At 52.7% G+C, this 13,699-nt stretch overlaps 1 protein-coding gene across 1 annotated transcript in view; it reads right to left on the reverse strand.

Moving 5' to 3' along the window:
* The window catches only part of KCTD16 (potassium channel tetramerization domain containing 16), a 64,614-nt gene extending 51,735 nt beyond the window's left edge, over window positions 1-12,879 (reverse strand). The window contains exons 1-2 of the mRNA XM_048319800.1: window positions 12,440-12,879; window positions 11,041-12,171 (exon numbers count right to left, since the gene is read on the reverse strand). Of these exons, the coding sequence (XP_048175757.1) occupies window positions 11,041-11,869 (829 nt within the window). The 5' untranslated portion in view covers window positions 11,870-12,171; window positions 12,440-12,879. The remainder of the gene's footprint in view (window positions 1-11,040; window positions 12,172-12,439) is intronic.
* Between the last annotated feature and the right edge of the window lie 820 nt (window positions 12,880-13,699).

The raw sequence follows: 13,699 nt of genomic DNA on the forward strand, positions 1-13,699 counted from the left end.
TACTATCTGCCATGTAGCTTTTAGCTTTCCTCGGGAGAATGCTGGATTTCCACTGCATTTCCATCAGCAGAGCCTGCTTCCAAAGGGTTTGGGGGAGGGTTTGCTCTTCCCTCACAGTCTGTGGGTTCACTGTCTTCTTGCAAAGAAAATCTGTGAATTTTCTTCAGTATCGTGGAGTCACAGAGCCATGGAATGGTTTGGGCTGGAAGGGACCTTAAAGCCCATCCAGCGCCTGCCCTGCCATGGGCAGGTACTGGAAGGGCCCAGTTGGGTCTCCCTGAAGCCTCTCTGCTCCAGGCTGGAATTCTGATGGTGTTTGTACCAAAGCCATGAGCAAAAGCTGGAAAAGCAAAGTTCAAACGAAGTCCAGGCTGCTCTGCTGCCAGCAGCCAGGGACGCTGTGGGAGCCAGGGCTGCTGCCTGCCTGCATCCAGGCTATGTTTGATCCCGAGTCTGTTGTTGCTGGATACGCAAACTCAGGGCCCTGTGCTCCTGCAGTGAATTTGTTTGGGCCTGGCACAGCATGCAACAGGCACTCACAGGGATGGGAGCCACCCCAGGGACGGGAACAGAGCAGCCTCAGCCAGCCCTGAATCCCTCGGTTTATCTGTTGGAACCAAAGAGGCTGTGGAGATGCTGAGGGAGAGGTGGGCAAATCTGTCATCCTCCCACATGAGCAGGGCCTGGCTGCCAACGTGCCACCTGCCTCGTTCCAGCCTGCCTGGGACACGTGGGCTGCTGCTGGAGGGAAGGGATGCAATTATTAACAGTTTCAAATGGATCAGCTCCAGTCCTTTGAGTTTCAGCACAGGAAAGATTTTTTGGACTTCTTAAACCCAGAAAACTTGTATAAAGTGAACACTGATGCTTCCTAGCAAGTCAAGTATTTTTAAGATTTAGAAATGGAAATAAGATGGAGCAGGGTTGGATCCTCCCCATCAGTGACCTCCACTAGATCTGGGAACTGGGCTTTCCCCAGCACTGGAGATGTCATTGAGTTGTGAAAACTCTTCCCTCAGACCAAGACAAGCTTTTCAATCCCCCTGCAAGAAATGGTACCTCTTGACTTCTGCCTTCACCTACAGGACTCTAAAGCAGCAGATTCTTTAATCAAGTCTTTACCAGTGAAAGCATTTTTATCAGCATCCTTATTTAAATACTCTTTTGTCTATGCAAGGGAAGGCACAGAAGGTTTCTGTCTGCAGACTCTGCTCTGAGGGAAGGCAATGATTTAATCCTCACGTAATACAAGTGCATTGACTTGAGAGAATAGAGGGTTTGTTCTCTTGAATGCTCACAAATTAATGAAATCAAGAATACCTGGAAACCGCTTTTCTCCCAGCTAGAAAGGAGAGGTTTTGCATCCTGGTGACTGTGGCTCTGCCAGGGAGAGTGAAGCCACCCACGCCTGCTCGTGGGCTGGGTTAAACAGTGCCCCGGGGAGTCTCCTCAGGCCCTGGGTACAAAACCTCTCTAGCCACGAGGCTGTGGCTCAAGAGGGGATGGCAGGATTGAGACAACGTCACTGTGTCCAGTGCTGCAGGAGCAGCAGAGGGGTCAGAGAGAGCACTGGGGTTAAAGCAGGACCAGGGCAGTGCCCATCCCCCTGTGCTGGCACTGCTGAGGCACCCCCAGTGCTGTGCCCAGCTCTGGCCCTGCCGGCTGGAGCGTGTCCAGGGCAGGGAACGGAGCTGGGGGAGGGTCTGGAGCCCCAGGAGCGGCTGAGGGAGCTGGGAAAGGGGCTCAGCCTGGAGCAAAGGAGGCTCAGGGGGGACCTTGTGGCTCTGCACAAGTCCCTGACAGGAGGGGGCAGCCGGGGGGGTCGGGCTCTGCTCCCAGGGAACAGGGACAGGAGGAGAGGGAACGGCCTCAGGCTGGGCCAGGGCAGGCTCAGGGTGGACAGCAGCAGGAATTTCTCCACGGAAAGGGTGCTCAGGCCTTGGCAGGGGCTGCCCAGGGAGGTTTGGAGTGCCCATCCCTGGAGGTGCCCAAGGAAGGGCTGGAGGTGGCACTCAGTGCTCTGGGCTGGGGACAAGGTGGGAATGGGGCACAGCTTGGACTCGATGGGCTGGGAGGGCTTTTCCAGCCTCAGGGATCCTGGGATTCTGTGAGTGTGTGACAGTGTGTCACGGTCTAACTCCTGAGACAGAAGGAACCCAACTTCCAAGAAGTTTTCAGCAACATTTTTCTGACAGTGACCTCTCAAGGAAGCCCAGCCACACTTAACTAAAGCACATTAAATATATTCCCCGTGTCACAAGGAGAGATTTTCCATGGCAGCCTTTCCAATTAGCCAGCCCCCACGGGAGCACACACTGCCAGGGCCAGCAGCAGCACAGCTGCACAAATGCTGGGCCAGGTCTGCTCTGGGGGAGCTGGTGCAGCTCTGCTGGGCTCAGCACATCTCCTGCCATTAACCCGAGCTCCTCAGAGCTGTTCTTCTGCCTATAAATACAGCCTCAACAAGAAAGGGCATAAATAATATAATAAATGGCATTATTTATGCATAAAAATCATGTTACCACTGACCATCACTGGACCATTAATTCAGAAGCAGAATTCCCTCTGTAATTCCGCAGGAGGACAGTGGTCATTTATTTTCCCCGCAATTACGCTGCAATATCAAACCAAAGGAAAAAGCACCAGGCAGCCTCTGGAGTCCCAATTCCCTGCACTGACTGATGATCAGGAGAGAAAACCAAAGAAAACCAAAGCCAACATACTTTTAGAACAAGCAGTAACTCCTCAATTTCCTTGTTATTGATTTTGGCAGGTTAGAACAAGGGGGTTTGAGACCTTCAGTGAGGCACCTCAGTGTTTCCCCTACACTCACCTGCCACATGACAACACACTGAGGCAATGGCATTGGGAGAGAGAATTCTGTTCCAGCTGTCTATGAAAGCCCCATCATGGATCCTGGTGGTAAATTTAGTGTCAGTGGTGGTCAAAAAGCACATTTTTATAGAAGCATCAAACGGCAGATTTGCAATAAGCCATGTTCATCTCCCTGCCTCAGGATCAGCCTCTGAGATCCTGTGTGGGACCAGTGCTGGACTCGCCCACACCAGTGAAAGCTCTGAGCTTCCAGTGACATTCCCCTTGTAGGAGCACAAACACTTTCCCGAGCTCTCTGGTGGTGTGGTCTTTGCTCAAGCTTTGCTTGGAGTTTTTGGCTTTGAAAATATTTAAAGTGCAAAATTCAGTCAAAATCAGCATGTTCCACTGGGTTCTATTTCAGCCTGATTTAATGCCACTGTAAAAATACACTCTGATTCAGTTTGATGGAAATTCAATCTGAAGTCTTGAAATGAGTCTCCTCCAAAATATGCAGACAGGTTTTTTTTCTCTAAACTTGACTTTGAGGCCCTGGCCAAAGGCTGAAGCCAGGAGCGCAGTGCTGGGTCTGTTCCCAGCTGCAGCCCCTGCTCAGATCCAGGGTGGGAGCATCCCTCAGACTGCTGCTCCCTCCAGACTGTTCCAGGAACATGCACCAAAGCTCAGGATCATTCTCCTTGGAATTTAGTGTTTGGGGATGTTGTATTCACTTTCCAACACACTCCAGAGCCCTGTGCTGGAGCACAGCTCTGGAGATATTCCAAGGTGGATTTAAAGGAGTTTATTTTCAAGGTTTTCATAGAATCATAGAATGTCCTGAGTTGGAAGGGACCCACGAGGATCATCCAAAGTCCAGCTCCTGGCCCTGCAGAGGATAACCCCAAGAATCCCACCATGAGTCATAAATGTAGGAATTGTACCAAAAAAAATCTCCCAACAAACAAAAAGCCCCTAAACCCCACCAAATCAGGCGAGTCCTTTCTACAGAACTGCTCAGAACATCCCTGATGGAAGGATTTCCATCCAATCCCGTGCTTTATCAAAGCCAAGGAGTTTCACTGACACGCGGGATACCCACAAACTTTGTGAGCAGGAATGATGTGATTCCACTGATCTGAGAGACAGTAAACTGAGAGGGATTTAAAGGAGAAGTTCCAAGCTGCTGGATCCATCCTGCTGCTGCTGGATGCCCCGTGGTCCCAGGGCCGAGGCAGCCCTGGCTCTGAGCAGCATCGTGGCAGCAGCAGGGGCATCGCAGCAGCAGCATTTCCAGAATGGATTGCAAACCAGGATGGCCACAGTTCTCTCCACTTTGTTTCTGGTAGAGGAATCTTTTAGCTGCCCTAACAGCTAATCAATGAGCTCCTGGAAATCGTTAATCACGTCGTTAGGAGATTCAGAGGCAGCGCAGGGAAATTTGTAACGTAAGTGATGTATGAACAGCTCCTGGATGGGAAGGACATAAGTGAGAGTCGATAGAGAGGGGTCACCAGGGTCACCCTCCAACTGACCAATTTACATTTATGGGCATTTCCACACAGCTTGGAGCAGCTACTGAAATGCAAAGCAATTCTAACAACTCCAGACTTCTCCCTCTCCTTCAGACATTATTAGACAGCTAACTTGGCAAGCTGCTTTGGGAAAACTGAGGAAAACAGCCCACCCAGGACTCTGCTGGGCATTCTCTATTTCATTTACTCAGCCCCTGCTATCAGAGACAAAGCCAAGGGACAATCACTCCAAGGAACATTCGTTCTAAGGGACATTTGTTCCAGAAGTCATAGAATCATAGAGCCATGGAATGGTTTGAGTTGTAAGTCCTGTCACTCCATGCCCTGCTAAAAAGTCCCTCTCCATAAGTCCAGAGCTGCTGGGAAGGAGTCAGTCAGGACCATGAGCCTGGATAATGCCAGGCTCCTGCACTGAGCCAGGGAAGGGACACTTCACCTCAGGCACTGAGCTTTTATAGCACACCTGAGTCCTCAGAGTGGCTCCGGATGAACCCAGGAGGCATTCCAGGTGTTCAGCACTTCCCAAATCATCCAAACACCACCCTCCCGTACTCCATCACATCTGGAGCTTGAGCTCCACTGTTCCTTAAGCACTGGAAGCAGCATTAGGAGGCCCAATAATGGCAGCAATGTTCGAGTGCATTCCAGAATTAACTTGAGTAGTCTGAAAGTAGCAGGGGAATCTCTGCCACAGGATTCTTGGGTTTGGCCAGCTCAGGCAGCATTACCCCTCAGTGACAATTGAAGTGATTCCACCAAGTCTAAAGCACTTTAGTCTAATTTTCTTCCTTCACAAAAAATACAATTTTGAACAAGAAAGATCAAAGAAAAAAGGGTTCTTCTTTCTGCGTGCAAAGATGTAATTTAGATTTTGCTTCATGTCTCTATATTTATTGTACATTAGCCTTGAACTTGAAAAGCCGGAAAAAAAAAAAAAGGGAAGAAACTGAGAAAATATTGTGGTTACAAAATTAAACAAATCCAGGATGGCTGGACAGAAAAAACCCGACCTGCTGCAAGGAAGTGTTTGTCTGTGTGCACAATATGTTGCTGGTATTTATTGAATGGCAAATCTTGTGTTATGTTTTCTTATTTACACTCCTTCACTCTTTCTGATTCTGTTTTCCTGAGATCTACAGCTACATTTCAACAAACTTTGGAAAAGGCCAGACCTCACCAGGCTGAAGGGAGCTGCAAGAAGGGGCTGGTGGGACCCATCCCTCAGGCCCAGCCCAGGGACACGGGGCCACCTCCATGTGGGATTCTGCCATCCCAGGGCAGCAGAGCAGGCACATCCCCTCCCTGATCTGCTTTCATCACAGCAAACCCGGCTCAGCTCCTGAAATGGGGCTCTGGGACCTCGTGTGCTGCTCCTGGCAAACAGCCAGCTCAAGGCTGCACTTTCAAATACATTGATATTTTCTCCTAAATGCCAGCCCTCCTTGGTCAATCCTTTAGTCATTACGGTCTTTTTCTGGATCACAGAGCAGCAGCAGCACTGCAAGTGCCACAGGGAGGCCGTGCTTCCAGTCGAGCCTGTGCCCACGGCCAGGCCCTGGTTCCACCCAGCCCCACGGGAGTGTTTCCAGTGCCCCCGGCACCCTGCCCTCCTGGCAGCTTGGGAAGAGAGGGAAAACACAAACTCCAGGCCACAGCCTGCTCAACACCTCTGCAGGCAGTGCTGATTTATGTCCTCAGCCACAAAGCCCCTTCCTTCCCCCACAGAGACAGGCACAGGCACGGGACAGAGGGACAAGGCTTGTCCTTGCCTGGCTGCCCCGCAGCTGCTGTGGCAGAGGGAGGGCTCCCATCCCCACGAGGTGCTTGGAGCAGGAGGAACAGCTCTGTACAGTCCTGCTCACATCTGCCAGAAACATCGCAGGCCATAAAGATCGTACCCAAGGGGTCAGCAGGTAACGAGCTGTCAGTGAATACTGGGCAGAGACAAAGGCCAGGAGCCCAAGCTGTCCTTGCTGGTTCCTCAACATCACTTTCCATGTACTGTTAGAGCGACCTCTAAGCCCTAAATCCAACCTACTCATTAATCAGGTTTTGCTTTGCTTACTCACTGAGCAGCAGATTCTTGGCCTAATCTGACAATCAGATTTGACACAACTGGTTTCCAATAAATAACAGCATTTCTCATCTGTGGAGTAACTCTAATCAACAACTCTGCAGGTTTTTCAGTCTGCCCTGACAAATTGGGAGAGCAAAAAAGCTCGGAGCAAGGTCCTTCAGCCATGAACATGCTGACAGACCTGGCTGACTGCAGCCCACCACCTGCAGATGATCATCCTGGTGAGAGGGTTTGCTTCGGCAAGAGGGACCAGAGGCATCAATGATGACAATAATTACCTGGAAACAGAAACATCTCCTGTCAGCGGGGAAGAAGCTTGCATTATTCATTGGATTAGACTTCATTTTGCTCACTTTGCGGTCATTTTGATCTTCACTGATTTAAAACCAGACAGAAGCAGCTACTGGATCATGTGACAGTACCAGTTTAAAGAGAACTGGGTGATGTTCCTCTCCCCCATCTTGCCCATTTGACAGCACAGCTGTGGGTGTCACTGTGCAAAGAGTGCTCCATTTTGTGAGTCAAATTTCTGCCACACAATGAATTTATGAGTCAGTGGCAGGCACATCAGTATGGGATCCTTTAGCTAAGTCACACATGCATAGTGACAGGCCCCAGCTGGCTGCAGCAATCCCAAATGGATCCTCTTGTATAACAGACACCAGGATTATCCCAGGGAATCGTGTCCAATGGATGGGCATCAGGGAATATCACCAGACATTTCTCCTTCCTCCTGCACATCCCCACCCAAGAAGATTCATCTGTTTATCCCAGGATACTCTGAAACCTACTTGACAAATGTCTCTGCACATCAGTCTCCTGCCAGCAGCTGCAAGGCACACCCAGCCAGCTCCTTCTGTACAGAGCAAGGTGAGGCCCCAGCATTCACAGGGCCCCTGGAGCGAGCAGAGCCAGCACAGGTTCCTGCAGGAGCAGGGGCTTGGTGTGACACAGGGGAGACAAGATGTCCCCTTTGTACTGTGAGTGGCTCAGAGAGCCCATTGCACTGTCAGCCCTTCTCAGAGAGAAGGGACACGTCTTCGGGGTGTTGTGGCAATAGCCATGCGGAAATGGGGCTGACAGGCAGTTTTATCCCATGCCATGCCATGCCATGCCATGCCATGCCATGCCATGCCATCCCTGGCCGTGTCACTGAGGTCCCAGCTGCCCCACAGGCACAGGCACACACATCCTGCTGTGTCACAGCACTGCTGTCCGAAGCCCAGCATTCTCCCTTCCCACCCTGCTGTTCTGCTCTCCTGGCAATGCCAGCAGCCACGTGCAGGGTGTTACCCACAGTGCTGGCAGAGCTGTGGGACTGGAAGGAGGCAGAGAGTGCTGATCTGTGGGTTATGGTGGAGAGGAGCACGGTGCTGCCGTGGCCCAGGAACAGGGCCGGGCTATGGAGGACTGAGCCAGCTCAGCTGCTGTCACACCCCCTGCCCCAGCACCATGGTCACCAGATGTTCAAGTGCACACTTTCAGTTCATCACATTGTAAAGACTGAAAACAGGTGAAAATGAAGACCCAAGCACGGGCTATTCACCTTCTTCTAAAATGAGAGGGTTTGGAGAAGAGGTTTCACTTTATCATTAAAGCAATGGTGGGGAGAACCCACAAAATGGTTCCAGTCAGAAATCCAGCCAGTAGAAAATCTGAGGAAATGTCTTTGCTATAGCAGAAACTGCAGGGAAAGGAAATGCTTGAGCAGACCCCCAGCTCTCACCCCCCCTCACCTCCTGTGAGCAGGAGCTCGGCAGTGCTCTGTGCCCACCCCCACAGGAGCTGTGTGACACAGAACTGTTCAGGGCTGGCTCCACTGGCCCATCCCAGCCTGTCTCCAGCCCCTGCTGTGCCTCGGCCCACTTGGGGCTGGCTGGAGCCCAGCTGTGCCCCTGTTGTCTCCATGCCTGGCCAGCCTCTCCTCAGCAAACAGGTCTGGGCTGGCTGTGCCAGGCACATCCTGCAGGGCTGCGTTTTGGGAAACCCTCTTCCACAGGGAACACACACTGATCTACACGCACCCTTAACAGCACCAAAATCGGACCACGGGGACAAAAGGCCAGGCAAGATTGATGGTGCAGTGCTTCACCAGCACACGCTGTACCCGTGTGAGAGCTGCTCGGCTCACACCCCCTCCAGTCCATCTGAGCCACTTTCAGATGGATTTGCACATGAAAAATGTTCTTTATCTTCGTGCCAACCACAGGCATTTACCTTCCCAGTGCTATTTGGAGCATACAATATATTGGGTGTATCAAAACACCATTCCTCCCTGTATTCTTCCTTCTTTGGAACTAATCATCCTTTTCCAGCTGGGAAGATTCCCTCCAACAGGCCTTCCACAGGAGTTCCTGAGCGGCCCTGCAAAGACCACCTCTGCCTCTGCCTCCCCAGTTGTATTAAACACCTCCCAGGTTCAGGCCCATTAACCTGCTCACAGCAGCTTGACAGATTAATGCTTACATAGGCACAGTTGGCAGCATCTAAACAAATAATTATGGCTAAGCAGCTGCAGAGGAGATGCCATGTTCCACTGCAAAGCCAGATGTCAATTTTATTGGTCCTCAAAGTTTCAAATGAAATGGCTTTGGGACAATTGGAATGAAATTATTTCAGGAGATTTGGAGAGGGAATTCTTTTGCTCCAGGTGAATTCTGGAGCCTGCTGTCAGGTGCATCAGCTGCAGCCAGCCCCAAGTGTGGGGCCAGGGAAGATCTGCAGCCGGAGTTCCAGCACAGCAGCAGCAGCACCGGGCAGAACTGAACCACTCGGACAAGAGTGACTGGGACAAGAAAGAGTCATCTGGCACCACGGCTTTGGCTTTTACCTGGGGAAGGACCCTCTGAAAAATCCATCTCTGAAACTGTACCAGTGTCAAAACCCCACAAAACAGATCAGAGCCAAATCCAAAGCCTGCTGAACTGGATAGGAATCTTTCCAGGAACTTTAATTGGATTTAACTGATGAGAGAAGATTTTGTGACACCTGCTATGGACTTTCATTCTCCAGAATTTCTAAGGTACCTCTCCTCTTGGTCCCTACCCTGGCAGTAGTGATGTGGGAGCAGTGGGCAATCCTTGAAGGTAAAAATTTGAGAAATATGAAAATCAGGAGTCTGTGTTTGCTAATTCAGGGAAAACCCACATTCATCCTCTCTTCAATTAGCAGAGGTGATTGTGCCTATAAAGAACTTACAGTTTTTCCTTATTTTAAATATAAATGCCAGCACAATTTGTTCTAATCCATTCCTTTAACTACATTAATTCTCCCCCCAGAACTTGTACAAGACACTGTAATTTCAAGCAGAAGCTTCTTAATAACACAAATCATCTATCCCTGTTGGAATATAAGCGGATCCATGACCTTAGAACTATTTTGCTAAGAAATCCAGCTCGAAAACTAATTTTAAGTAAATCTACAGATGTCAAAAACCCAGATGGCTTTTCAGGATGCTAACTTAAGCTTCATTGCATAAGCAGATTAGGGCTGCCTGTTGAGCCCCACACAAGAGTAGATGGCGCTGAATCCACGGAATTACACCCGAACTGTTCACTTCCTGATACATCTTCCATCGAAAACTTTTGTCAGCTCCCCACGCCAGGAGCCTGCTCACTGTGAGCACCACACCCAGGGCGGCAGCTCTGCTGGCCAAGCGTTAGCCCTCTATCCCTCTATCCCTCTGTCCCTCTATCCTAAGGCCACCAGCCAAAGCAGCAGCTGGCCACAGCTGATGGATGGGGCAATTGTTCCATCCTTCATCCTCCTCAAATGAAAATGGAGGAAAACAGCCTCATGAGCCTCTCAAATGTTTCAGCACAGCAGTTGTGGAATGATTTTCTGATACAGACTCACAGGGTCCAGATTACCCTGGTGTTACCATTGGTAACCAGCCTGTACCTGGGTATCAGCTCAGAAGTTAATGAGCCCTTGAGCACTCGCAGCTCAAACCAGCGGAGCAGTGGATCCGATGTGACGGCAGGAAGCAGGGCACACACTTCTCCTGGGGAGGACACTCGGTTTTCCACGGGCGTGTTGTGTAACAAGGCAGAGCCCCTGGCCCTCTCTGCTCTGAGCCCCCATTCCAGAGCACAGCAGCTGCCTCTGAGAGGGCCCCGCTGAAATGCGGCCAGAGGGATGGAATTGTGTTTTCCCTTCCCTGCGTGGAAGCATGTCAGGGCTGCTGACAGATGGCTTGGCTGCTTGTGCCTGATGATTATCAAGCCGCTATTACCTTTGCAAAGTGAATCCCAGTCGAAGGTTTTCTGTAATGAATTCCACAGTGTTTGCACCCTCGTTTTGAGTCCCACACGTCCCGGGAATCGTGCAAGGCACTCGGGTGCTGATTTACAGCGCCAGAGGCACCGCGTCCTCCAGGCACGGGCACGGCGCTTTCGGCAGTCTGTGCTGCCACCTAGCCAGGCCCGACCCGCCGGGCTCAGCCCCGCTTTACCTCCGAAGCTCACAAGGAAATGCATCCCCCCGCATCTAAACGCAGCCTCCGCCCGCGGCAGGCGCGGGGAGACGGGCGCTCGCCGCGCTGCGGGAACGCACGGGCAGCGGCAGGGAGCAGCCGCAGCACGGGGTCCCAGTGCCCCTCACACGCCTGGTACTTACGGTAGAAGACGTATTCGGTGTAGCTGGACCAGACTTTGTCGTCTGTGTACTGGTTGACGAAGGAAGCCGTCACCGAGGAGTTACAGGCCACCATGTGGAATCCACACTCGGACAACATGTCAAAAGCCCTCTCCAGGTGCTTGAACTTGAGATAAAACCTGGAGGTGTACCTTTCTGGAGCCCTGTCCGGGTCTCTGCTTTCATTCAAACTTTCTCCAAAAACCTCTTTGACCAAAGAAATCCTTCCACAAACCAAAATCCTTGGGACCCTCCTGAATTTGGCATCTGCTTGGCTCTCCCTGCCAATAGTACACGAGCCACGGTAGCCGATGGTGATGAATCCCCACTTGCGATCCGGCGGTAGGAGCGATGGGGGGCATATTCTCGTGTCACTGCCTTGGGACGCCTCTTCGTAGTCACTGTGGCAATAATCATCAGGGCTTTGCTTGTTGTCGTCGGGAGTCAGGAGCTTGACCAAGTCCGGGAGCTGGAAGTACTCAGCCTCCCTCTTGAGCCTTCCCTTCTCTGGGAAGTGGTCAGGCAGAACCACTTGCTTGTCCCTGAGATAGTCCAGAATATAGCGGAAAAGGAAACCATCTCTGTCGATGAAGAATCTTCCCTTGGAGTCCTTGGCCAGATCGTTGGCTGTGTCTCTCTTTGGGGTGAACATTTTCCAGAGCAGGGAGTGAGGGGTGCCAACCAAGGTGGAGTGGCGAGTGAAGTAAACCTGGCCACCCACGTTGAGCTCCACCACCTCAGGGAAGGAGTGCAGCCCCGTCCCCTGCTCCCGAGGAGGAAGGTAAGTCCTGCAGTTGCCACTTAGAGCCATTGTAGTTTAAACTGGAAATCAGCAGCACGGAGCAGCAGGACTATCAATCACATCAGAGGGTAGAATAAGGCTCCCAACATTAAGGGGAAACAAGGGGGAAAGGAGCAGTGAGAAAATAAAAATAGCCAAAAGGTTTGTTTAAAAAAAAATCTGAATTGTCCATGAGTGACAGTGTGGCAGAAGTGGTTTATACACTGAGCCACAGAGGCTGGAGAGAAACCACCTCATGAAATGCAATCACATCATTAGATCTTCCAACAAAGCCATCAAAATCAAGGTCAAGCCAAGTCATTCGCAGGTCTCTGAAAAGGGAAAACAAAATAAGGCACAAATTACTCTTCTAAGCATCACAGCTGCTGCAACAGAGCAAAGCAGAGCAGTTTGTAGAGCCAAGCTAAATCTGCTAAATAGGTCTCTGTTTTTTGGCAAGTTCTACGCTTCTATTTCACAAGTATTCATCAATGAATGGTTACATATGACTCCACTGTTTAAAAGAAACTGCACACTTCATCTTTAAAGAAACATCTAAATTAGACATGCACGTGAGGGAACAAGAACAGGGAGTCTTACCTTGGTTACAATTAATGCATAGCTCTTGTAAAGAAAACCAAACTGTCAAGACACTCAGAACACACATACAGGCACACAGGGTCCGGGTAGTGTCAATCCGATCCCAGCAAGGGACAGCAAAGGCAAGAGAAGTGCTCTTAGCAGCATCCACGGAGGTCTCAAGTGTTAAACTGAGTCACTAGGAAGTTAACCGTGGCGGGTGACGAGGAAATCAGTACATACAGCACGGCGGAGGAATATAAATAAATAAACAAACAAATAAATAAATAAATTCCGAGTGGATGAGCTGGGCTGGGGGAGCGGGAGGGCAGCGGGGGCGCGTCCGCCGGCCCCAATGACTTGCAGAAAGCCCGCAGCCTGCGCTAGGCACTGCCGGGCTCCGGCGGCTCCCGCGGCGGCAGCGCGGCCGGCGGCTCCCCCATGGCCCGCCGGGACCGCCGGCACCGCCGGGGCCGCCCCGCGCTGCGCTGCGCTCCGCCCCGCTGCGCGCTCCGGGCTCGGCTCAGCGGCGCGGGGTCGGCAGCGCGGAGGACGCCGCCGATTGCATCATCTTAAAGGAGTCGGGCCGGGATGGGCGCCCGCGTCCCGCACCGGCACCGGGCAGCGCCGCGAACGGGCACAGCCGGGCACAGCCGGGCACAGCGGGACACGGGCACAGCGGGACACCGGCACAGCCGGGCACAGCCGGGCACAGCCGGGCACAGCCGGGCACAGCCGGGCACAGCCGGGCACAGCCGGGCAGCGCGGCAGCACCGCGGGCAGCAGCAGCACCGCGGACAGCGCCGGTCACCGTCTCGCCGGGTCGGCAGCCGGCGGGGCCGGGCAGCGCTGCCGCCCGCTCCTCTCCAGTTGCGGTGAAGTCCCTCCCGCTCCGTCCCCTCGGCCGGCAGCGCCCGTCCCCTGCCCGCCCGCAACGTGCCTGTCCCGGCTCCGCGGGGTCTCAGCCGGCGATGCGGGCGGGCAGCGCGGGGGCTCCCGGTGCGCGCGGCCGCGGCTGCCGGGCAGGACCGGGGTCCGCTCCCGCTGCCGCCGCTCCTCATCTCCCCGGAGCCGGCAGGGAGGGGACCCGCCGCGGGGCGCGGGAGGGAGGAGGAGGGACCGGGGGCGGCTCCGGCGGTGCGGAGGACCCGCTTTGCTTGTGGGTCTCTAAGGGGGAAAAGCCGCGGGCGCGCCGGTACCGCCACCTCGTGTCCGTCCCTGCTGCTCGGCCCGGGCGCTGCGGGCACGGAGAGTGGAGCCGGGACCCGACCGGCGGCCGAA

The sequence above is a fragment of the Corvus hawaiiensis genome, chromosome 15, assembly GCF_020740725.1.
Source record: "Corvus hawaiiensis isolate bCorHaw1 chromosome 15, bCorHaw1.pri.cur, whole genome shotgun sequence".
NCBI classification, from domain to species: domain Eukaryota; kingdom Metazoa; phylum Chordata; class Aves; order Passeriformes; family Corvidae; genus Corvus; species Corvus hawaiiensis.